Consider the following 26,929-nt stretch of genomic DNA (forward strand, 5'->3'; position numbering starts at 1 on the left):
GATCGTTGACAAGTGGAAAAATGTGACTCATAATGACGGATAATGGAAATAGAAGTGATTCATATTTGTTTATGTATATAGTAGGGACGTTGCATGCACTATATTTAAATAAAATATATATGTAGTCATAATTGTAGGACTTCTAGCCACAAATAATTTGCAAATTAGGTGTAAAATAAACATAAAGAAATAATAAAATGGAACAGATTTAAAAAAAAAAAAAAACCAGTCCCTGAGAAGAGTGATCACAGATTTGCCTTAGTTTTTCCTCGGTGTTAAAAGTTGTAAAATCAGTCATGTCTTTATTTCTTATGGCAGGGTTTTCCAGCTCTCTGGACCTTTTAACCTCGAAAGGGGACTGATCAAATTTTCTTTTATTTAACCAGGAAGTCCCATCGAGAGCAAACCTTTTACAGGAAAGGCCACCATCAAGGAAGCATACAAAGTCAGATCGTTAAAAACTGCGTAATAGTGCAAAATGTACAAATACCCTCAACATAAAAGACAAAACAACCACTTTCTTTGTAGTGCCTTTGGATGCAACAAAAAGTATATATGAGTGTTTAAGTGTAGATCTTTCTGCAAAGCATCAATAGTGGAATTTCAAAATCAATTTTATGGAGCAGATCTGTGACTAGTTTGTTCAGACATTTAAAAATTGCAATTTGACAAAATAAGTCAGCCTGTGAAGGTAAATCACTTCTGATCCAATATTTTTGACCTCCTGAGACCCGAGTTCCTGTTTGGGATCTATTTGGGATTAGTTGGATACCTGATAAGAATAAAAACTAAGCTTTCATCCTTGAACAGGAAGTTGTAACTTTGTTACATAACTGTTACATACTAAAAAAAGTTTTTCCTCATATGGGAAGTTTTCTTTAAATAGCATAGCAAAGTTTAAGGCACTGCCGGTTTTCAGGAGGTTAAAGCTTGCTTGTGTAGTTTACTGACGACGTTACACAGAAATATAAATGAAATATTTAATGATAGCTTCTCTAATGAAGATGCATCCCTTTATTAAAGGTTATGAGATTGCCACATGCTCTGCAACTTTAACATATCCGATGTGTTTGAATTGCAAAGCAAGATGGCTCATTTTAGTCAAAAATAGGCCTCTTCATTTATCTGTTTAGACACAGAAAGTCACGGATCTGTGTGTAATTATTATTATCTGGATTTCTCACAGCACAGTAATGTTATATTTTCTTCAAACCTACAGTAAAAACATTCTTTATTAGGCGTGTTCAAATAAAAGACACTTCAGAAAATGTGAAGTAGTGCATTTTTTACTTGCAGTGCAGGAATACAGGGATGGGAACTGGAAGGAAAGTTCCTATGATTTCTTGGAGAGGAAGTTACTTTATTGTTTGGCCTCTTGGCTCAGATTCTCCACAGTCCTCTGATAATATCTGTTACAGCTTTCCTAGATGTCCTTAACTGGCTGTTTCATATCTCAGCCTTATCGCCTTCATAAGCCTGAACAACAGGCTGCTAACAATGTGGTACTTCTGACCGAAACGATCACTGAAACGAGGTAGGCTGGCTAAATGCGGATTTCGTTGGAAGTCCCTACGAGATGTGCTTTTTAGTTTTGTTTTTGTTTGCCTTTTGAGTCCCTATCCTCCATGTGAAATCATGCACACTTTGGAAAAGCTTACTCATTCACACAGGCCCCACCCCCAGCCCTTTCGAATACAAGCAGAGGCAACTGAACTTTGCTTCTGTCTAAATGGGTTTTATCATTGACCACTCCTGAACTTTGCTACTCATTGCTTAGAGTTCCCAGTTAATGTAATGAGCAACAGCAGGTACTGGAGTATGAATTACAGTCGTGTTTATGATACTGATAGCAAGGTCGCAGTGTGAGTTGTCTTGATAGTTGTGATTGCTTCATCAGAGTGAACCACGCCACATTCGAAGGACATTGGACCGTGGTTGTTCTTCACGTTGTGCTTACAGTATAATTTATGCTTTATCAAGAGCCTCTGTCCCCACAGAGAGTGCTGTAAAGTTCTTTCCAGCCTCAGAAAAATTTTCAAGGAGGCTAATTTTAGCTGCATATCATTTGGACGCGTGCCTTGTTTATACAATACATGCTTCAATTATAGCCGGGCCAGTAAATAAGTGTAGAAGATTTATGTGGAGAAAAGAACTCTTTCAAGTGTCAGTTATTATTAGGTCTGCCGTTACAGCCCACTGGCAGTTATAATCTTTTCCCAGCCAGAAAGCCTTATATTTGACTATATTAAATGTAAAGTGCAATAGTTTTGGTAAAGCCTGTGTTTTACTTGCACAGTGCAACTGTGCAGCATTTGCAGCTGTGTTTAAGGGGCTTTAAGCGGGTATGGGAAATAAACCCGAGTCACTCGAGGTGTGGATACATGTAAGAGTGAAAATGGAGGGGAGAACTATTAATGTCAGACAAAAAACAGATTTACTTGTAATACTGATCTGAGAGCTGCTTCCAAGGCTGCACATGTGAATACACTGACACAGACCTTAATTGGCAAGTATGTCTTCTACTATATAAAATCAGCAGGCCAAATCTGAAAAATGTTCCCACCTCACCCTGTCAGAATTGGCTAATTTAATAACCTTACTCTATTTAATGAAAGCATGCAAACTTTGGTCCTCACGTTTTATATTTTAAAAGCCCTAAAACACTCAAAATAAGACTGTTAGAGAATCTTTTTGACACAGTATAAAAGATGGTATCAAAATGGGGCTTTTCATATTCTTTAACTTGTTTTAAAGAGCCATGATGATATAACCTTTTATTGTTTTATTGTGGGAATGATCAGAAAACAGATAGCACATCCAGGTAACATTTATTACTCACTACTCATTAAAGTAATGAGGTCTCAAAACTGCTGGAAAAATAATATATATATAAAAAAGGTCCTGAATTTCAACCCATCCTTTGTACTTTAGGGCTCAGAGTCAGGTGGGAGGCACTGATTGATTTTTCATAGTGACCTTTACAGATGTCACACTGATAGATTAAAACTCTTTCACACATTCAAAAGTTTAACTGCTAGACAGAAGGCCTCGTACCTCACTCAAAAGCCAGTTCTCAGTACCACCTTCAAAGCCCTCTGATCGCCTATTTTGATTGTTATCCTGAAGTTTTATGAAAATTAACTTTAACTTCAGTGGACCCAAAAATCATATGTATAGACTTGCCTGTCAAATCTGACAAAAATTGCTTACGTTTGCTGATTTTTTTTCTTTGCTCCAAAATAAGATATAAAGACGGTTTGTTGTTTTTGTTTTTTACCCCCCGGATGTAATTCTTCTACCATCACCCCTGTTTGTGTAGAGTTTTCCCTGCGATTTCAAGTCGGGATTCTTTAAGCCCCATCTCTCTTTATCTTTTTCTCATGTCTCCACAGGATACAAATCATGCATCTGCTAAAAGTTGCATGTTTTTGCACATGATATCAAAAGCTAGTTCTGCTGTTCATGCAGATACAGATTGAATTTAGGTGGAACATTGAGAAACCTTTCTCCTTCACTAGATGTGACTCGTGTCAAATCCTGGACAAAGATGGCAGAAAAAAAGGACTTCAAGTGAAGTACAGATAAATGAGAGCAATCTTTGTTTGGAGAGGGACTTAAAAGAAAAGTGAGTATTGGCACACACTTTTAGTCTAGTTAAGAGGAAGCAGCGGCAAGCTAAATATAAATATCAGACGGTACTTCCTAAAAAGGACAATAATTTATGCAGCAAAACCTACTTCTGCATCATTCATGGGGAGCTCGACAGCCTGCGTGCAATTCTGCGCGTAGCCACTAGAGGGTGGTGTGGGCCAGCCACTTGTTTTGACCTTGCTTTCTCAGGCCGGCAGCCGGATTTTTCCCTCTTTTGGTGATGGAGTATTTATGGTGGTAGTGAGAGTTCAAGAGTGGTTTTGCATGCTGGGTAACTTTGTTCTACTAATTTCACTACAGGAAACTGGTATTTGCATTTCGGACAGAATAATCGCAGATTCCTTGGTATATGTTTCAAAAATAACCTCGTTGTTCAGTGACGCGTTTAGTGATGGTATTAATATGTACAGTACATTTTGCGGCTAGTTTTTAAAACCTGAATGCAGCAGACTGGTACTGATAGTTTGTGTTTTAACACAGGAAGGCGGGACTAGCGAGAGCTATGAGACGTTGTGATGACGTGAATAAAATGAGTTTGTTTCGTAAATACTGCTTTGACAAATAACGCAATGCTGTTCTAAATTTAAAACTAAATTTAAATGTAACCGTAAATGCCAACTTTAAAAAGAAAGAAAGAAAGAAAGAAAGAAAGAAAGAAAGAAAGAAAGAAAGAAAGAAAAGCCATCACAAGCAAACTTTATCAAATGCCTTTAATTGATCTTAATTGAGGGCCGTTCATGTGGTTGTAGCTCTACTGCAGGTCTAAGCTCTGGCAAAACTGTCAGATGGATGGTCTCTGGGATAAATCCTTCATTCTGTGGTGGTCCATGGTTTACGGTTGGTTTATTGGTTTAGCCTCTGGCAGGTAAACATTTATGAGTAAGGAAGACGTGGCACTAAGCACTTATTTAACATCCTAAACATCTCTTTAGTGAGCCCGCCACACGGCACGGCGGGCAGGCGTGTAAACTGTGTCGGTGGCAAACATGGCTTTAATGTGTGCTGAGCATTGAGTTTCACAAAGGATGAAACTCAGAAGAAAGGCATTTCTTTTATCTTTGCTTAACGTATAATTAAAATACTCCTGTGCTCCGTCATTTGGACTTTGCAGTTTGAGATCAGGTTGAGGATAACATTATGCTTATTTAATAGAACTAAACAACATTTTATCTCTTGTTAGTATCACTGCAATTTTACAGCAGAGCGATTGACTAGATGTAACTTATCACGTTGCTAGATCTTGTTTTATGGAGTGTCTCAAATTGCTCAGAAATTTCAGTATATACATGCTTGTGGCCACTTTATTAGGTACACCTTGCTAGTGTTGTGTTGGACTCCCTTTTGCATTCAGAGCTGCTTTCAGCACAGATTTTGGTCCATATTGACATCATAGCGTCGCACAGTTACTGCTGATTCATCAGTTGCACATGCATGACGCGAATCTCTCCTTTCACCAAATCCCAAAGATGCTGTATTGGATTGAGATCTGGCGACTGTGGAGGCCATTTGAGTGCAGTGAACTCATGTTTCAGAAACCATTTTCAGATGATTTGAGCTTTGTAACAATGTTCAGGTAGGCTGTAGTGTTTTAAATGATGCTCAGCTGGTACGAAGAGGCCCAAAGTTTGCCTAGAAAATATCCCAAACACCATTAGGCCACTATCATTCTCTTAAAACCCTAGAGATGATGGTTTGGGGAATCTGTGCAGTTTCTAAAATACTCAGAGCAGCATGTCTGATACCAACAACCACACCACATTCAAAGTAACTTAAATCACCTTTCCTCTCTATTTTTAATCTCAGCTTGAACTACAGCTTTCTTGACCTACATGCATACATGGTGTCTTTGCTTGCTGTCATGTGATTGGCTGATTTAAATATGTGTGTTAATAAGCAACTGAAAAGACATACCTAACAACAGTTAAAGTTGTCCAGGAATCAAAACTAAAATGGGAAGAATCAGACAAAATTCTGGAAAAAATCAGGTTTTCTCAAATTTATCTCTTGAGGTTCTCGGATGCTTTACTTAAGTAAATGCTGCAATGCCACAGTTAAAACTACTTAAACATGCAACATTTTATTTTTCACCAGCAAAATGATTACATCAAAGCTAAAAATGCTCAATGTTTATCCCAAAATCCCTGTCAGGTTTCTCTTAAATGAGAAAGATAATGTGTTTATGTTCAATTTCCTGCCAGCACTACATCTCAGTCAAAAACTGAGACAGTTCCGTGTGGTATCACCATTTCCTAGGAACCAAGGAGTTCCCAGGAAAGTTTTCAAGGCTTGATAAGTGACTGTTCAACAATGGGGATTCATTTGTCTCATTTTCTTCTTCATAATATGCGAAGTGATTTCAGTGGGTGACAGATCTGGACTCGAGGCACATCGGTTTAGCACCTGGACTCTCTCACTGTTACAGTGCTGGAAATGTTGGCATTGTATTTCTGAAATAAGCAAAGGCCTTCCCTGAAAACGTCATCACTTCTCTTTAGCCTAGAATATGCAGCATCCATGAAAGTAATTTCAAATTTTCATTTGTCAGATCACAGAACAGTTTTCAACCTCGTCTCAGCCTGTCTTAATGAATCTTGAGCCAAGAGAAGGCTGTGGCATTTCTGACTCATTTTTCCATCATTCAAGTTGAGTTTTTCTTTAGTTTTATGTGGTAAAGCTTTTATCTCGTAGCACTGAACTCTGCTCAGTGACAGTTGTTTTCAGAGTTGTTGCTAAACAAATGCAATGATATAAACTACAAAATTATTTTGATTTTTATGCACTGATGCCTAAAGGTCTGCAGAGGTCATTAGTGTTGGTTTGTATATTTTACTGTAGAACATGCAATCCCAGTATTTCTTTCTACATATTTATACTGTGAAACATTATTTTTTAAAAAGTACTTTGAGTTTTGCTTCTGAGAGAGTCAAACATATGGGAGGCTCTTCCTATGATATTCCTTCAGATATATATATATATATATATATATATATATATATATATATATATATATATATATATATATATATATATATATATATATATATATATATATATATATATATATGTGTATATATATATATATATGTATATACATATATATGTATATATATATATGTATATATATATATGTATATATATGTATATATATATATATACGTATATATATATATGTATATATATATATGTGTATATATATATATATATATATATATATATATATATATAATTTTTTTTTTTCTTCAATAAGTAAATTAACTAGCAGAACCTAAAAATAGAAATCTACTTATAAATGACTTATTATTGTTATTATTATTATAGATAGCGACATACAGCAATAGTTATATAGTTAAAATCATCTGTAGCTGCAAAATGAATGTGATGTGCACAATTATGCATTAAAGTGGGGCCCATACCTATTCAGAGAAACGGCTATGTTGGAAATTTAAAAACTGAAAACTACATTTTTTTAAACAAAAAACAAACAAAAAAAAACCACACAGAAAATTTCTATATTTGAACTAGAGATCTTTCAGTATTTATTATTATTATTATTATTATTATTTCCCACAATCATTGACTTCTGTTCTAGTTTAAAAAAACAAACAAAAAACAAACAAACATGAAAAACAAAATTAAAGATGATCCATTAATCAATAATTAACTATTCTGGTTAATGAGCATTTTACTTTCTAAAATTTTAGTGTACTGGCATGCTAAAACTTCTCTATAAATACTGAATTGGGATTATAGTAATAGTATATTAGTAAACACTGTGCTTTGTGCCCCATTTCTCTACATATGTATTTTCTTTTATCAAACAGTCTAACTTCCGGTGGGGCCTGTCGTGTGACATCGGCCCTACAAATCGTAGAAACGCCCCTGCCCGCGACCGCTGTGATGTGTTGCCAGACCTGTAGTCTATTGTAAAAACCTCAGCCAGGTAAAAGCCCATTGCGCACGCAGACAGTCGCTGTAACTGGGTTGCCAGTTTAGGGTCAGGGCTGTCTCACTGACTGAAAGCCAACGAGAAGAGACCCAGCCCCTCTGCAAAAGCAGTCGAGAGAGAGTCGCGTCCGGGTTTCCACTTTCTTTCGATTACTTTGATAGCGGGACAGCAAACGGACTAAATCTGGAATGGCTCGTCGTATTTTGGCACACACGTTCTAAAATGCTCTATGAGTGCGGGTTGTTAATGTTACAGTTTAACGCAGGTTTGTTTTCCACCTCCACGGTGCACGGCTACTTCCTGGTGCTACAGAGAGAGGCAGTGCTGAGTTAAAGAGACAGAAATACTGATAGAAATTCAGATAGAAAAAAAAATACTGAGAGAAGAGAGGGGTTGGAAACGCGATAGGAACAGTTGACTGGATTCCCAGAAACTGAATCCCCCCTCTCTCTTCTTATTTATGTCTATTTTTTTTTTAGATTTCTCCGTTGAAGCGAGTCGTTATTCTTCGTTTGGTTTGTAAACTAGCAAACGGTTTGGATGACGGTTGGCTGCGGCTAAAGCGGAATTGTAACGGGGAACATATTCCTCCCTCCGACGGAGAAGCCTCGCTGTGATTTTTTTTAACCTTTTTTATTTCACACCAGACTCCTTCTTGTGTCATTTCAACCCGCAATATCATCCCAGGTTTCATTTTTAAAAAGAATATATATATATTTTTTAACGATTCCACAAGGAAGGGTTAGGGCGACGGAAGATGGGTTGTTTGGGCAACAGCAAGACTGAAGATCAACGCATCGACGAAAAGGCACAACGAGAGGCTAATAAAAAGATAGAAAAACAGTTGCAAAAGGAAAGACAAGCGTACAAAGCCACACACAGGCTCTTATTACTGGGTAAGGCTGCTTTCTGTGGTGATGGCTGTCTGAAATGTGAGCTAACCGTAATCCCTTTCGTTTACCGAACACGTAGCCCCATTTGACAGCGCTTGCAATAATATGTCATGGGGGTGGATATTGATGGAAGCGAAGCTCCGGAGCCTACAATTAACTGGCTTCATTTCCAGATTTTGTTGGGTTTTTTCTTCTTTCTTTCTTTTGCGGTGCTGTGGAAGGGGTTCACGCTAATCAGGATGTCCGTGTTTGTGGTCATTTTGTGATGTGTTTGTGTGTATTTTCGAAGGTGCGGGAGAGTCCGGAAAAAGCACCATTGTGAAGCAGATGAGGATTCTACACGTCAACGGCTTCAACGCAGAGTGAGTGCTGCTCAGTACGCCTGTTAAACGCCAACATGAAAAAAAAATCGCATTAATGATTATTTTTATGGCTCCCCTCTTAATGAATAACATTGTCGAGGCCAGAAGATAGCCTGTGAATGGATTTTCCCCAGGCACTGCAGCGCCTGTTGGGCCCAGTTTCCCATGCAAACCAGCTAATATCGTCCTCCCCCCTCCTTCTCTCCCTCTCTCTCTCTATACACACACACACACACCCTCTTCTTTTCGTGCACAGTTATCATACATATGTGAGGATGTCAGTGTTACACAGATGGCAAATAATTTGCCGTTTCCTGTTTTATGTGAGAGGGTGAAAGGTTGTGATCGACACAGGCCTATTATTGATGATTTGTTTTGCTGCAAGGCCTTGCATGGCATTGATCTTAACAGTGGGCTATTTTAAACAGGCCCACTTTATGTCAGAGTCATGTAACTATATGAAAACCCTGTTTTTGTGTGCTTTTAATTTATTTCCCTGACTGAGGGAGGCATGATCTTGCAGTTTCAAGATCTGGGGAAGAGGAGGGTGGGATTGTCATATACAGGGGCCCCCCACCACCTACATGTACAAATAATTGGTGCCCACCGAAGAGGATTTCAGGGGGGTTTAATTTACTTGAGCTTTAAATACATCTTTATTTCTCAAATGGCCGAAAATAATAGTGGTTTAGCAAGGTGGCAAACTCATTGCTTACATGCACATTTTAACTTGGGAGGAACCCTGCGTCTTAATAAAGGATTTTTTTTAGAAACTCTAAGTACAGCCCTGCTGCTCTGAAGTTTGACAAAATGTGGTAAATTGTGCAGGAAAAATATGCTATATGTAGGAAGAAATCATGCACATGTTTTTGCCAGTGCTGGGACGTATACTGAGACACAGCACATGGCCTGTATGTTTAATTTGTTACTCTGTGTTACTCGTCTAATGTGGTGGGATGTCTCTGTTCTGTCTTCCCCACACAGGGAAAAGAAACAGAAAATCCAAGATATTCGGAAAAACGTGAAGGATGCCATAGTGGTGAGTTTCATCTGCATCACCTCCCAAATGTGCTCAATGTCTCTGTTGATACACAGAATCCCTCTGCAATCCCATTTTACTGATTATTATACAGGCTTACAATCAGATTCCCCCCACCCCCTTGTGTTCATCCTGCTTAATGCTTGTTTTTTTTTTTTTTTTCCTTAGACTATAGTGTCTGCAATGAGCACTTTAATACCCCCAGTCCCGCTAGCCAACCCAGAGGACCAATTCAGAATTGACTACATCAAAAGCATAGCACCCCTCTCTGACTTTGACTATTCACAGGTAAGACCTTTGGACGTGTGTGAGTATGTGTGAGAGCAGGTGCTGCTTTTGTCTTGTGTGGTTGATGGCATGTGAAGGTATACATTTGCTGTCTCTCCAACTGTGCATATCAAAGTTGTCACACCTAATCATGTATTTCTTCAGTGATTTCTTGTTCATTATGACAATATGACCCCCCCCCCCCCCCCCCCCCCCACACACACACACACACACACACACACACACCTTCATAACTACCCTATGGGTAAGGGCATAGTGTTTACTATGCAGGATATGAACTTAAGTATGGAAATGATAACTAGTCGGAGCACATCTTTTCAGTGTGCGATCAGCCATTCGATAACACGAGGTCATGTGTTGGAAATGTAGATAATGTTTTACATAATTCTCAAAGTGTTCCTTGTTTGACACTGGGTGTGCAGTGCCACAGAACAGGAATAACAAACTGATACAGAGCTACAGATACACAGAGGGACGTTTTGAATTTTATTATTGTTAATTCAGGTTAACAGGAGCGAGAAAGCACTGACATGCTATTTCAGGGGAATCGAGTGCAGTTTATGTTTCAGCTGCTCAGCTTTGTTTTAACCAGTGGTGTGAAATTTCAGGAACCACAGTTCCAGAGGGTCTTTAGGAATTTTTAAAGATTTTTAAAAAGAAAAGTAAGGTCATGAAATGTCTTAAAGTTTTATATTTACTTGTCAGAGGTTTTCAGTTTACATATGTCCTAACTGTGGATGCCCTGATCCAACTTTCTATACTTCCACTTCCGATTTGATACCTTGGCTTTGAGTATCTGCCGATATAAGTCGGATATAAGCTGTGATCCTCACTTTAAGGAAGAATTTGGGAATCGTAAGGCAAAATCAGGCTACACAACATTTTCTAATTTAACCTTTATTTAAACAGGAAGTCCCTTAAAGATTAAAATCTATTTTTCCATGGAGGCCTGACCGAGAACACATACCATTACAAGGTTTCTAATGTTTCTAAAATAAAATAGAACAGACGTGGGAAAATTTTAAAGCAAATTGGAAACGAATTACATAATAGAAAGCCTAGTTAGGGAACCTTTATTAGAGGTTTAAACTCTAAAAGTTTACTTACTCTGTGTGCTGCTCTTCCAAATTCTGAAAAAAAACCCCTGGATACTCTGGGGTGGAAGGATGTAGAGGAGCTGCAGATGCATTCAGGAATTGAAATATACTGCATTGGTATGTATTAGTGAAATAATAAATAACATGACTGAGATAAACACAGTGAAACATTAATAAATGTGTAGCTGTTAGCCGTCCTTTGCTGTATCCTGATTTCAGCTCAAAGTTAGATTCAAGCAAAATCATGCTAGTTTCTCCCTTTCCTGTGTATTTGGGGAGCTTACAGGAAACTGCTTAAGTGAAATAATGCTATTCAAATTGAGCAAAGTTGACTTTAAGCTCTGTCAAAAGCTTCCCAAAAGGTTTTGAACTACACCAGTCCTTGGAACTGGCACGGCGTGTCACCTGATTCACATTTCTCTAATCAGAATTTTTTTTTTTTCTTTTCTTTTCTTTTCTTTTTTTAAATTATCTTGCATTGACAAACAATGAGAGGAGGAGAAGAAGAAGCTAGACAGACGAGGAAATGTAGAAATAGTAAAAGAATATGGCTCCAATTTTTGAGTTTTGAAATGGTTTCAAGATGTGCTCAGAAACTTTAACTTTAGACGACGGGATTTAAGACAATCAAGTTCCAGATAATGACTAGAAGAGTATCAACCCTCTGCTGATATTTGGAAAACTTTGTTGCCAGTAGAGTCTTTTATCTTTGCAGTTCCTTCTGGTCCAAAGACTAGTGACACTGGGCATGATGAACCACCCACAGTGTTATTGTTGAGAATAAGTTAAGGCAACTCTTCACGCGATAGACGGTCAGTTGTTATACAAAGAGATAAAACTACATCACACCGCTAGAGTTGGTATTGTTCTCCTGTGGAACTGGTATCCATTTGTCCTTATTAAGAAGTCTTAAAATTGATTCCTATTTCTGTATGCATTCCTGTATCTTTAGACCCAAGTGGCGCTGTTAATTTTAGGAGTAAACAAATTGCTCACTTCGAGCTTCTCCCCTGTAAACTTTTACTGCTGTTCTCGATCCTTGTACAGTTTCAGCTTCTAAAAATGTTGCCAGTTATATGGAGAAATAAGACAAGATGGACATAAGTTTATTTGTGGGTTTGATCTCTCTTGGCTGTGTGTTTTTACAATGAATTTCTGATAAGGTTTCATTGCTAATGTTGAAGCTATCTGGAATAAGATGCTCTTTTTTTGGATCTTGCAACTGTGCTAAGCTCAGACATTACAAGAATAACCATTAAAGGCATTTGGGGCCCACAGTGAGAGTGCCTGCAGTAGTCTTGGTGTTGTGTTGTGTGAGGGCCGGGGCCGTGGGGAGAGTCGGCGTTGAGTTCCCAGGCCCGGCCAGGCCAAAGGGAACAACATGGCTCTGTTTGGAGCGTCTGTGCTTGTCATCGGTCTCAGGCTTCACTTGTGCCGTCAGTGTCACCACTACATTGTCACTTAGTGCCACTAGGCGTGATATCTAATACAGCAGTGCAGGAACACGGCCAATCGGCAACCTGTGGCTTTCATCTGTTGGCGCCGGTTTGAAACGTGGAAGCATATTTTTGGACAGATGATGTCATGTTTTGTGTTGTGGAGAAGTGGTACACAATAACCTTTGACTTCTTACATTTCTCTTAATTAATAAGTAAAGCTGTGATGGCTAAAAAAAAATAACATGCACCAAATGATGTCCCCTTCCCTGTAAACTACTTTAATTCCCATTAACCTGAAAATGTGCTTATTTCAAACTTAGTTTTCTCCAGATCGTTTAATCTTTTCCAACTTCCTCTCTGTTATTTGGGAATCTCAGACCTGCTGACATGCTGGTAAAAAGCGACCCGTTTCCAATTTGTGTTGTGCACTGTAAACCAAAATGCCACCAAAATTCCATTTGTCTTTTAATCATTGACACTTGACACCATGGGCTGGGTCCATATGACTTTTTTGTTGTTGTTTTGGTTTGTTTATCAAGTAATACAGTTAAATTAACTGGGTTTTATATATTGATATCATTGTCAGGGCGTAGACGGAAGATTTTCGCAGTTGCGACTGTATTAGGCGACAAGCCTCAGAGCTGTGGTCGCATTGTGTCACGATCTGTTGAACGTATTGCTGGTGGAAACTTTGACGTTGCTTCTGTTAACCAATGGATATCATCCTGTATGATTTTTGCATGTTGATGTAAAACTGAGAGACATTTTTATTTATGCCATATTTCAGTGGACATGCTCAGCTCTCGTGCCCTTTACTCTTAATAATCAAAGCAGGAGGGAAAACTTTTTCCCACTGTAGCCCTGGATAACAGTAGACCCATGGAAAGGAAAGCACGGATACAAACGGTCATCTATGCAAATGGAAACAAATGTCACTGCGGTGGCAACGTTAGCCATTTGACAGTGTCTGTCAGCTGAAGTGAAGCAAATTCAAATGAGCCCCGGTCTCTATTTAGCACTGTGTAGTTTTATTTCTGTTAGACATATTTGAAATATATTAATGTTACTTATTTACACCCTGATGGATCAAGCCTCCAAAATGCTACTTTATATCTTGCAGTCTGTTCTTAAAGGCGAACCTTATTGTTCTTTAAGCTGGAGCAGAGTTACTGTACGGATGCACGGTTCATATCTTTTGCCTCGGTTCAACTTGTGGAACACTGTCAGTGAGTGTGTAACATGATTTAATATCATCTTATATCGGTTTACAGGCCAAACCTGTGATTATTCCTCCTGTAAGTAATTGGAACTGCTTTGTGCTTAACTTTTTCCCCATTACAGACATCAAGGGCAGTTTCCGTTGTAGTTATCTTTATAGTGGAACATGGGAAGTCCTTGAAGTTTTTCCAGTTCATCACTTGAGGATCCTTACAGAGAGGCAAAAGGTGGCCTGGAGGCCTTCTCTTATGTTTTTTTCATCTTATATAAATAACAATAAAAAACTTTATTTACATAGCTACTGTTTTAGGACGTCATGTTATTAAGTTCCTCACAGGACCAGCAAAACAAAGCAAACTCTGCTCAGTTGTAATAGTTACTAATTGGAAACCTATAATAACAGAATTTGCAAAATTTAGGGAATAAAACAAAGTGCAAAAGGGAAATTAAAAGTCAAGTTGAGAAGAGGTATCAGATAAAAGCATGGGTTAAGATATGACTTAAAGGAGGTGACTGACTCCAACAACCTGATTTCCTTGGGTAGGTTGTTACAGAACCTTTGGGCCGGGACTGCAAACGCTCTATATATCATTTAGTTTAGAGCCGGGCCCTGGAAAATGAAGAACAGTCTTGAACAGTTGTTCACTCTTTTTTTTTTTTTTTTTTTTTTTTTTTGGCTAAATTTGTCTGCACTCAACCCATCAAAGTCAGGCCTCTCTGAGCACAGTTATCTAACACTGATATACCAAGATTCAATAAATGTGGTGACAATGGCTGACTGAGGAGCCAACTGGTTGTCTGGCTGGCTATGTATGGAAGGATTTGAGGTTATTAGGCTTTTGACCTGTAATGGCTATCTATAAAGTAACCCAAATGAATTTAAGTGTTCGACGGAAGATGCAAGCCATTTGCTTTACAACTTTATTTTGATGAGTTAAGTGAAATGTAGGCCATTTTGTTCTTGGTCTTCCTGACCTGTATGACAGATTACATCACAAAAACTTTATTAACATTGAGAGGCTGAGAAATGATCAGTATCTTGAGGCTGGCGATAGAGTGGGGGGGTGGAAATGGCGTGGGAGGAAGAGCATAGGAAAGGGTTAAAAAACTTGTGTTTTAGCAGATTCCCTCCTGGTCTCTTTCTGTGTTATCAGTTCCTCTGTAGGGCACTGTAGCACACACTGCATTTATTCAAAGACCCAGTGTCACACGCCTCTGTGGAAAAGAGCCCTAAGGACCATATTTTTTTTTCTTTTCTCCTTTCCTTCTTATTGCCCCTTCCACCCCTCATCCTCCCTCCATCAAGCTTCAGCACTCACCAGCCTTTTTGAGCCTTTCTTTAGGGTCTCAGACCCCTTAATGTTTCTTCTATGAGACCTGTACCAGCACTAGTGTTGTCTTACTGATACTGGTTCAGTTGGGGGTTGAATTTCGACTGAAACCGAGGTGAACGCAAACACAGACCAGAAAGCAAATATGGCTGCTTTTTTTTTTTTTTTTTTTTTTTTTTTTTTTTGTTCAAGAGGTAAACTGTGTGCTGCAGGAAGCAGATCCACAGTTGTGCAATGTGTTATGTTGCATATTTTGATAGAACAGCTAACAGCTTGGCATGAAAAGTCTATCAAAGGCACAAGTGAGGAAAAACCTTAAATGTAAGGCCATATATAACAAAAGGACTGGATCAGTCTTTTTTTTTTTTCTTTTTTTTTACCCTCCCACTCCATGTTTAACTGAATCACCGGATCTGCCGAGAGGAGATCTCCCGGAGCATGTGATCATTTATCAGCCTCCCTTCTCCCTTTCTCTCTCCCCCTCTCTCTCTGGTTTGGGGCTACTTTAACCCTCTCTCCAGTCACAGCGAAGAGCCAGTGCTGAGCGCAGAGAGTCATGTGGTGCCTCCATGCTAGAGTAGGAGCCCATTTCAAAGACATGTGGACAAGCAGCGAATAGGAATATTAGCCGAATCACCTCTGTCTAGATTGAACAGAGACTCCTGGAAAGTGTCTTAAAGTCATTGATGAGTTTCTCTCATTAGCTGAAGTACTGAAACTACGCATTTACAGCATAGATGGATGGATTTCATTCACCAGAAGTGCAGGTTATATTTATGTACTTTAGAGGATCTACACTAAGTTTTTAGAAATTCCTGGATAAACATGGATCAAGGAATTGAATGGGAAAGCAAAATTGGGTACATGCAAGACGTATGTTCTCATGTTGCTTTTAGATTTAGATTGGCGGGAGGACATAGATAACGTCAGACAGACTTAATGAAATGGAGAGAGACATAACAGTTAAGTTCACTCTGACCCTCTCTTCTCTTTAAACGTCAGCTTGTAGTTTTGTAATTTAAACATGAAAACTTAAGATACCACAGCAGTCCTTACAGAGTGACAGTAGGGGCTGAACTGTATAGTCTCTATTGTGACAGTGAGTGTAAACCCCCCCCGCCAATATAACATCTAATCTCTTAATTGACTAATACAGATGGTGTTTGTTAGCATTTTAGTTTACAACTTTGTCCTTTCTGTTGCAACAGGTTGTAAAATGGAACATAAAGCTAGGGATTTTCTTGGCTTACAACAGACTTTCGGGGGGGGTGCATGTGCTCAAAGACTCTTACCTTACTTTTCATTTTTATAGCCATTTTTCAAACTAAATCATTTATATATATATATATATATATATATATATACACACACACACACACACACACACACACACACACACACACGGTGGAAAAGAGAAAACCAAACCTGGAAGCATGGATATGAATATATGGTGCATATCTTTGTATAGGTGTGATTCAGATCTAACAAACTAGGAGACCTGCTGTTTTCATCATGTCCAGTAGTTATGTAGGAAATGTTGTTGAGTGAGAAATTCTTTTCTGCTCCTGCATTTTGAGGTAACTGTCTCCAGCTATGGAAGAAAGGTATTTGGTCTGGGTGAAGTGTGTGTGTGTACTGTGTATATGTAACTTTCAGTTTAGTGATTTGTGTGATTTAGTATGTTTTTCTTGATAGATGTTTATACAAAGTGGTTATTTTAAAGGAAAAAAGTTTTTTGTTTTTTGTTTTCATGCCAAAAAGTGTCTGCAGTGTCCTGCTTTAAATTTCCAGGTGTAATGTCATGCGTCATGTCATTGAAGCCCTGACTTTGAATGCAAAGTGCAATAACATTGGAAGACACGATGATCAGTGAATACACTTAGCCAGCAGCATCCCCGCTCTCATTGCGCAGAATTAGCTTGATGGCTACGTGAAAGCTTCTCCAGGAAGTCGTATTGTTTTGTTGGTGGTGCCAAGTGGAATGAAATGAACTCTCACACCTCAAATATGCAGCTGGAGTCAGATGGTGTGGGTTTTTAACAGTTAATTAATACCAATGAAATGGTAATGAAATGATTTACAGTAAATGATTGCATCAATCCAATATTATTTCAATTTTAATTCTACCCTCCAATGTCATAAATTGTCACTTCATGCCCCTACAGTGACACAGCAGTGTTCGGACTAGATTGGACTTCCAATATCTGAATCATCATTCTTCTTTTTTTTTCTTCTTTTTATTAAATTGTTCTCTCAGGTCTTGTCCATTAGGGGAGAACTAAAACATATCAGAAGGTATTTAGATGACCTACTTACCTTACATTACCTTACAGCACCAAAGTGAAAAGGGTTAAAGATAGGGTTGGGCTTTTGCTACGTGTAGCAGTAGAAACGGATTCTAAGAAATCTGTTTTTGGCGCAAAGCTAAAGGTCGTGAATGTATTTGTTGTTAGTGGACACGGAGAGCTGTGGACACCCGCAACGTGTTGTTGTTCTTATGTGCTTTCATGTTTGCTGAGAGAATGTTGTTCTTGCAAACTGGAGGTTACGCAAAGGTATCCCAACAGGTATCCCAAAGCTAGGCTAAATACGTTTCAAGTCAGGAAATAACATGCTTGGGTTGTAGCATGACTAGAAAAAGTTGTATTTTCAGAAATAACATGAGAACGTTTGGAAAATGTCATAATACACAGGATAGAATTGCAACCTCTTTCTATTTTTTTTTTATATAAAGAAAGAGAAAAATGTATGTGTCAGGACATGATATACAAATAAAAAACTTATTTGGTCCTTTACAAGTTCTAAAATTATTTAAACAAAACCTCAGGTAAACAATGACACATAATATATTAAACTGTCTTATTATTTATTTAACTGAGCAAAAATGCAGAAACCATGAGTGAAAAACTAAGTCCGCCCCATGATTCAATTACTCGTTGAACCACCTTTATTAGCAATTAACTTTTTTCATAATTTTCCACGTGATGCTACTACTAGATGCTACTTTTGGATTTGAGTCAGGTTAAGTTTTAGACTTCAGGCCATTGCGACGCTTTGATTCTTGTTTTGTGGGCAATTTGGATCATTATCATGTTGCATGGTGCAGTTTTAGCCCAGCTTTAGCTCCAGCTGTCAGATGGATCGTCACTGTTTCACTCAATCACTATAAGGTGACCAGGTCCTGCAGCTGAAAAAAACAGCCTCAAATCATCACTCCCCCGCCACTGTGGTTGACAACTGGTATGAGGTGTTAGTGTTGATATTCTGTTTGGTTTTCGCTGTGCACTACGGCCAAGGCTCTCCACTTCGGTCTCATCGGTTCTTTGGTTTGTTCAGATGCAAATTTACAAACCTAGGCCACGGTGCCATGTTCTTTTTAGAGAGAAGAGGCTTTCACCAGGTATCCTTTCCAAACAAGCTATACTTGTTCAGTCTTTTTCTAATTCTACTGTCATGAACTTTAACATTTAACATGCTGCTTTCTGGGACGTCCACTCCTGGGGAGATTGGCAACTTGTGCGTAATCTTTCTCCCTGGGAAGGATTATATTTTTGAAAATGGACTTGCAACCCTTCCTGGATTGCTGGGCAGCATCCTTAAATGCTTGAGACCACGAAAAAGCCAAAACGTTTGCTTGTGTTTGTTTGTTGCTCACAATTAATAGTCATAAGTTAATCAAGTGCATTTGATTAGCAGCACCTGGCTGCTACTCACTCTCTTAATTCCTATAGACACAGTGAGGGTGCACGTAGTTTTTCCAACACTGCTCTTTCATTTATGTCTTGGTTTTTATTAAATGAATAATATTTAATATGTCATGTTTTGTACCTATTTATAAGACTTGTTGAAGACCAGATGAACTAAAAGAGATTGTACTTTCTTTTTCATATGACTGTACATGTACTTGTATATAAATGTTTTTCTTGATGTGTTTTTGTTGCTTTTAAAACTTTTTTTTTTTTAATCCCTCTCAGGAGTTCTTTGATCACGCAAAGAAGCTGTGGGACGACGAAGGAGTGAAAGCATGCTTTGAGAGGTCCAATGAATACCAGCTCATCGACTGTGCACAATAGTGAGTTCAAACCTTCATAATACATTTTATGGAGTTCACTTCATGAACACATGCTTTTATGTACTTGGTGGTTTGTGCTGCTATAAATGGGAAGGATAAAGGACCTGGTTTGTTTTTCATCCTGCAAATTATAATCTCTGCTTCATCTACCCCCTTGGTTTTTTGGGCTGTTTTTTTTTTTTTTTTTTTTCCCCCCCCCCCCCCTGTCGCCTTTGAGGTGAAAGCTCTGCAGTGTCTGTTGGTGTCATGTCGTATATGAATGTGGCTAAGATATGTTTACTCTGGGTGTGGCAAATTGAGCAAGAGCTGTAGCTGTCCATTGGAAAATTTAGCATATCTCTCCTCATATCAGTGTTTGGCTTTTCTCCATGGCAATATGCAAAGCCTGGTCTGACCTGTATTAAAATGCCCCAGTGTTAAATTTATTGAAGCTGTTCTATTGAAAACTGTAATTAGGTAATGATGGTGTAATCTTGCAGTTCGGGGGTGTCAAACTCAGTTTAGCACATAAACCACATAAAGTTAAATTTGGTCTTGGCTAGACGGCTGTTTCCTGCAATCTATAACTGATTAAATGCCTCTAAATCAGTTCTTTCTTTTTGGTATTAAGTAGCGTAGCTGAAACTTTCTGAGGGTCTTCTGTTTTCATTGCTATCGTTGTTGTTATTGTGGTGGTGATTGTTGTTATTGTTGCAAAACTGATGTACAGCCTGAGATGTGCAGTTTTGAGAAACATAATCGTAAAGAAATACTTATGTAGAAAATCAAAGAAACCTGTTGGTGGGCTTTGGCTTAACTGTGCTCTAAGAAACATATTAGTTGGCAGCTCTTTCACATAATTAAAAAAAAGGTGAGAATTTCTCTTAACTTGGGGAAAAAACAAAGTAAAAAAAAACAAACAGGAATTTTGTTATTGAATGGAATAATAACAGTAAAAAAAATGCCTAATTTTTTTTCATTCCTTGGTTTTGTATGGCTGGCTATCTATAATGTCAATGATGTAGACATGAAAGGAACAGTTTGGGCTCTCATGAAGTGATCCTCCAAATACTGTCCAGCATATAGGTCTTGTTTAATAGCAACTTTTACAATTTGCCAATCCATTAGATGGGCCAGATTAGTCCCTTTGTTAGGCCACTATCCCTGCTCTAGTTAAAGCTAGTATTTTTCAACTGTTTAAGTAAGACAAACATCTACCTTCGGGTTGGTTCACTAAATAACAGTGTAAAGTGTAGCAGCTACGATCTTAGTCCAGCTGAACTGTAGATGTAGTAAGTACTGATACTGCAGTGTGCAGGGTGCTGAAACTGATGTCACTTTGAGGAGAGTCCCGGATTGTTTTTACGGCTCCTAAAGCACTTTGGGCCACCATAGGGAGCTGGTTGTACACTAGGAAGGGCCCCTCTGTTCCCTGTAAAAGGAAGTTTGGATATGCAAAAGGATTCACTGATTACAGTGCTCTCTTTCTGCTTCTCCTCTGACTCACCTCTGGAGTCACATGTAAATATGAGGATATGTACATGCTGTGGGCTCAGGAGTCCCCTCCCATCCCAAAGGTTGGCTCCCTTTATCTCTGAGGGTTCGATCAAAGCGAGGTCATTATAGTAAACTAAAGTAAAACTGCAAACTAAATCTAGGTGTGGTAAAACATTGGCAGTTAACTGACCCCCCCCCCCCCAAAAAAAACCCCAAAACAAACCAAACAAAGAAAAAGAAAACAAACAAAAAAAAACCTAGACTTGGGGGGGGAAAAAATAAATAAATAGATAAATGAACTTACAAAGTGAATTAATATAAAATGTAGAGGAAGTGTTCTTAGGATGTCTTTACAGTGGTGTGGTAATGTCACATCTATTACAATTTTCTTAAATACCTGTCCCTTAAAATATATATTTATAATTGAAAAGACTAAAACTAACAAAAACTGGAAGAAGCAAGCCCACTCTGGAAACTAACTGAAGCCAAACTGAATTCAAAGCTAAAACGCATTAGAAGATACAAAACTAATAACTCGAGGTCACAAGCAGGCTACATCAGTGACTGGTGTGTTCATATGTTTGGAGTGTAGGGAGAGTTTTTAATTTTCCCCTAAATATCTTCTGTTCCTCGAACATTAATGTAACTTTTGTTGTTGTTCCCCTGCCTGTGAGGAGCGTCCATAGAAAGAAGAGAAAAAGTCAGGTGATGGTTAGAGAGTCACATGAATCTGTAAGGTGGAGCTGTTACAGTCCACACGGCCTGTGTTTGTCTTTGCTGCTCTGAGTCAGTCTGCGTGTTGTAGGGCAGCGCAAAAAAGAAAGAAAGAAAAGAGCATGTTGTGTTTATTTTAGTCCATATCCCAGTGTCATGGTGACATCATTTAATATCGTGGTACCATAAACATTTCAGATCTTTGTTAGTTCCTCGTCACAAATGCTGCAAATGCTTCTGAATGTTGAAATCTCCAGGAATATTGTCATAGCTGAAACCACTGAGGCTTGCAGCTAGCCCGAGTGCTGATAATACAGCTGTCCTGTGACATGAGCAAACATTAACACAGTAAAATGAAGACAATGAAAAGCATACAGTGTTTCAGTGCTTCATGTGTGACTTCTCTGTTGTGTGTATTGATTTTGAACTTGGTTGCTATGCCTTTTTCTGTCCTACATCTACTGTTTTGAATGAGGGGGGGGGGAAATACTGCCAAATGATTGAAGTCAGATTTTTTTTTTCCCTCTCTATTTTCATCCTCCTCCTCCACAAAAATATCATTCATTCTTTCTGCTCTCCTCTGCCTGTCATTTTATCCTCCTATCTCTGCCTCTCTGCTCCTGTTTGGGCAGTTATACAATAATGTTTGGTCAAGGAATCATCATCGGGGCGCCCCTCTAGCACGTGCCCCATGTACCGAAGGCTGCAGCGGCATGGGTTTGAGTACGCCCCAGGCCAATTTGCTGTGTTATATTCCCCATCTCTCGCCCCCGCTTTACTTTTTTTTTTTTTCTCTATCACAAAATAAAATCTTTAGAATAAACATTACCTTATTTGTTAAACTTAAAGCTTTGTGACTTTTCATCTCAGAATGTTTTTTCTTTGAAAGATAAAGTTGTGTAATAATCTAACTGTGGTGCTGTAAATTTATTTGACATAAACAGAAATATTAAATCTTGAAAAAAAATGAATGGTCTAACCATTTTGATAACTGCTAGGCTTTTTGCACCATGTTCCTAAATCTTGCTTTTCAGCAGAAACCTCACAGTATCCCTGTGTTGCCTGAGCCGTGTGTTTTGATTGAAGGCTGGAAATTGTCAGACTCCACAGCCTCTCGCTTACTTCCTCTCGGTTCTAACCTCTGTATGAACTCTCATAGATACTCTGTCCTACATGGCAACAGACATGTATGTGTAAAGGTCCACACATATACACATGCACACCTATTGTTGTTATGACCACGAACTGTTCTGAGTAACCATCCTGGAAGTTGTGGCAGACTGCTTCAGCTGCCAACTGGGTTAAAAGAAAGGGAGCATAGGTCCTTCTGTTGGAGACTGGGTGTATTAAATCAAATGTTTGTGTTTTGATATCAGTATTTTTTTTATTTTTTTGTGAATGTCTCTTGTTGTTTAGGCTTTGCTTTTTAAAGGTCCCATAATCTACCACTTTATTGTGGTAGATTATGGGACATTATTGTTAGCCTCATATTTTCCCACTATAGATATCTGAACTTTGAGGGTAGCTTTGAATTGAACTGGAATGGCTGCTGGCCCCGCCCCTAGGAAGAGGAATAAGTGACAAAGAAATAGCCAATTTAATTAGTGCAGCGCATTATACAGAGCTGAGACACTTTGGTTTATGTGTAAATACAGTTTCATTCTCAGAACAGGGTTAGATTTTTGCCAGACTGCATCGAGATCACGAAATCCGGATTTCAGCGGTGTAGAGCAGCGGCCTGGTAAATGGCTTGCCTCTGTTCGCTCTGTGGTCAAAATATTGGTGGAAATATTGACTCTGATGGCTGCATTAAAGTCAATATTTCACCTTGTTTTGTTGCCTGACACTAGGAAAAGAAAACTATGTGAGAAGAGATTTAATGTGATTTTTGGCTGTGTTAAAATGGAGCGTAGAGTAGAAGTGACACAAACAGATGTAATGGATTAACAGAAACGGAGCGAATTAAGCTGCACTGAAGCACATACACTGGTATGAACACAGAGTGACACACATGCACTCGGTATATAAAGAAAGCTATTTTCTCTTGCGCCCTTGTAACAAGTGGTTGATAGATATGAGAGTTATATGCTGGACGCCCTTCCTGATCAAACCACAAAGTTTCCACAGTTCATGAGGCATACATGGTATCAACCAAAGCTAACAATCATGCTAGCTTCATTAGCCCTGCTCGAATACAACAGGGTTGTCCTGGTGTATCTGATTTCTCTGTGCTGGTGTTGTTCCTGCATCATCATGTTGTTGTGATGTCATAAGTTTGGAATATGCTGGGAAAAGAAAAAAAGCTCTCTCCTGGAACAGATGGTAACCATTTAAAGTATTTACTTTATTAATCAATTCAATATAACAGGTATATATTCAGGTTAACTTTGCTGTTAGTTAAATTTGGGTTATTTATGTTGTTGTTTTTAACAGTATTAGCTAACTTCTCAGGTAATGCTAACTGAATTCTGAGATAATGTAATTGGTTGGTTGCGGTGTTGATCCTGGACCAACACTGTTGTGATGATGTGGGAACAACTTCGCCACAGGGATATCAGATCATGCGAGTTGTCCTACGATTGTGGGGACATTGCTGTCTAAAGTAATTCACTTGAGTTTTCAGTTCCTCAGATGGCGGGAGAATCTAAACTTGTTTGGTTATTTGCAGGTTTTTCTGCTCATGGTTATTACCTCTGATGTTAGCAGTATACTAAGATTCTCCCTGGAAAACGTCAGCACAAGTTGTATTACAAGCTTGTAACACTCACATAGTATAAAACCGCATTGTCATGACTTTTATTTCAGTTTTATTTCATATCTTACTCTCTTTTTATTTATATTTAAACACCATGCTGATTAGTGGGGCTGTGCTGGTGACTCCTTGATCTTGATAGCAATTAGTTTTGCTAATCAGTCACTATGCAGGTTTAGCAAAAAGGAAATAACCTATATGTAGCTCACTTTTTGCGATTTGTGGTTTTGCAACAATGCCACCAGAACACATTTTGGTTAGATTTAGCTAGATGTCATATTTAGATTTTACAAGGGCGGATTATATACTTCTTCTGTTTCATTTGTGTTGTCCTTCACAGACCTTGCACCACTGGCAGATATATTTTTTCCAGCCAGCCTAACGCTGGATGGCCCATCGGACAGAGGCACAGGAAATAAGTACGGGCCGATGGCAGGCGCTTGTTATGCCAAAGAGCATGTCCATATCGATGTTTTTGGAATCCTGTCACCCATCGATCTGGCCTCTGCATTGCACATTTATACGTTTTAAGAGCACAGATATGTGTCTGCCAGCTGATTGATTATAAGCTATTTTCAGCTGCGGCAGGCTGGTTCCATCGCAATGCCTTGGATGTGTCAACGGCAAAATCAAACACTTTTTCACACGCAAATCTGAACTCCCAGGCCTGCTGCTGTGGTGAATGTTCCCACAGCAAATATGACACAAAACATGGCACAAATAATATGTTGAGATTCATCATCATACCAGTGCTAGATGCTGTTTAGGCTGGTATGAAACTCTCTTGTGTTAGTGTGCTTGATGATGGCTGGGATGTTGGGCTGCAGCAGCCAAACAGGATTGGGCCAGAGGAGAGCTACACTGGATGGTGGTGGTACTGAGTAAATTGGCTGTGAACAAGTTGGGGCTTATTCCTGCAATGAGGATGAGGCCTGAGATGCCTTAGAGGTTTTTTTTTTTTTTGTTTTTGTTTTTTTTTTTTAATAAATGTACCACAAACTCAGAGCAGCCAACCATGTACTTCCTCTGGTGACTTTGTCTCAACAGGAACACAATAATTTAATGCTAAGATTTGTGTGTACATTATAGTTCACAAATTGAGTTGGGTTTTTGTAATGTCTTATTGTTTCATAGTTTTGTGTTTTTGTTTTGTTTTTTTTTCTCTGTTTTCATTTCAGTTTTTTTTTTTTTTTTTGTTTGTTTTTTTTATTAGTCTGTCTATTTTTTTAGTCTTTTAAATGATCATAATTTAATTTTTAGGGGCATGATTTAAGAGATTTAGCGTATGGATTATGAAACAAACAACAGGCAAATGTTCTTTGATCAAATGAAAAGGAATCTGAATCTTTTTTAGATGGTTTAACAGCAACAAAAGATGTAGTTCATAAAGAGGTGGTTTGATATAGGTATAGTTAAGATTTTATGCTTTTTTTTTTTTTTTTTTTTTTTGCTATTTCCGAATTTTAAAATAATACATAGACACTCACCTTTATATTTGTAAACATATGTAAGCATAGTGCATGTTATTCTGTAAATGGAAAATGATGGAGTCACCTTTTGATAATACACCCTGACTTTGTACCACAGTCTGTTTTTTATATATATATATATATATATACACACACACACACACACACACACACACACACACACACACACACACACACACACACACACACACACACACACACACACCAGCTTGTTTTTAAGGTCATTAGTGTTTCTTAAACTGAAACTGTTCAGTTGTTATTCATCAAGTACAAAAACAGGAAACAAAAATCCAAATTAGTTGCTAATATAATTGCTAATTAGTTATTGTTATGTGAAAACGCCTGCTTTGACTAAGAATTTTTTATTTATTTATTTTTAATTTAAGCAAGTTTCAAAACTCAACTTCGGGTTCTTAGGTTTAAAACTGGGATTTGAGTTTGTGACTGACATGTGGTGCATGTTTAATCAGGTTAGGATGTTATGTTGTGAAAATGGCCACAGCAGAGGCACACCTAGGATGGGCCAGGTATCCAACTGTCCTGCAGAGTCCCGGAGATCGGGCTTGACTGTGGGTGGATAAGTCTAAGGCTTGACTAGGCTGGGGCTGGGGTTTAGTGCTGGTCACGGGACTCTGCCACCAGCCTGGGGGCCACTGACACAGTCATCTGGGGCTGTAAAGTGCTAAGAATGGTTGGCATTGTCAGCCAGCCCCAGCCCCTGAAGGCCCTACAGAAACAGAGGGGCTAGGCTTCACAAACAGTGGCTCTCCTCAATAAGGAGCCTCTTCTGTTCATGGAAGAGCCAGAGAGAGCGATATTTATACACTGGCTGCATGTCACTGCTGCTTTTTTGTGTCACCAATAAGTTGCTTGAATTCTTAATGTTTTAGTTGATCTGATGTACCGCCTATAATGATGAGCCTGAATGACTCGTGTTTATGTTTCAGTGTAAGAACTTTTATTCTGATCAGTTGTTTTTATCACATAAGAAATATTTGTCCCCCTGGAAGCTGTTAAACCTTCATGGACTCTGTTGATTTGTATGGATTGCTGCTTGCATAAGTTATATTCGGGTTACTTTCACAGTTTAAATTTATGCATCATCTAAGTGGTATGACACTGACACTATGAAGATTTTCTTTCACACGGGATGAAAGCTAC

At 38.5% G+C, this 26,929-nt stretch overlaps 1 protein-coding gene across 2 annotated transcripts in view; it reads left to right on the forward strand.

Moving 5' to 3' along the window:
- LOC101482928 (guanine nucleotide-binding protein G(olf) subunit alpha) overlaps positions 1-26,929 on the forward strand; it is a 53,985-nt gene that overhangs the window by 4,404 nt on the left and 22,652 nt on the right. Inside the window, exons 1-5 of one of the 2 annotated variants that reach the window (XM_012920217.5) lie at positions 7,586-8,493; positions 8,780-8,852; positions 9,837-9,891; positions 10,060-10,179; positions 19,239-19,336. In XM_012920217.5, coding sequence (XP_012775671.1) covers positions 8,355-8,493; positions 8,780-8,852; positions 9,837-9,891; positions 10,060-10,179; positions 19,239-19,336 — 485 coding nt within the window. In that variant the 5' untranslated portion in view covers positions 7,586-8,354. Of the gene's footprint in view, positions 1-7,585; positions 8,494-8,779; positions 8,853-9,836; positions 9,892-10,059; positions 10,180-19,238; positions 19,337-26,929 lie in introns of those variants that run through there. The other variant, XM_004555256.5, reaches the window with a different exon arrangement.

Source organism: Maylandia zebra, linkage group LG18 (genome assembly GCF_041146795.1).
Source record: "Maylandia zebra isolate NMK-2024a linkage group LG18, Mzebra_GT3a, whole genome shotgun sequence".
Classification (NCBI taxonomy): Eukaryota; Metazoa; Chordata; class Actinopteri; order Cichliformes; family Cichlidae; genus Maylandia; species Maylandia zebra.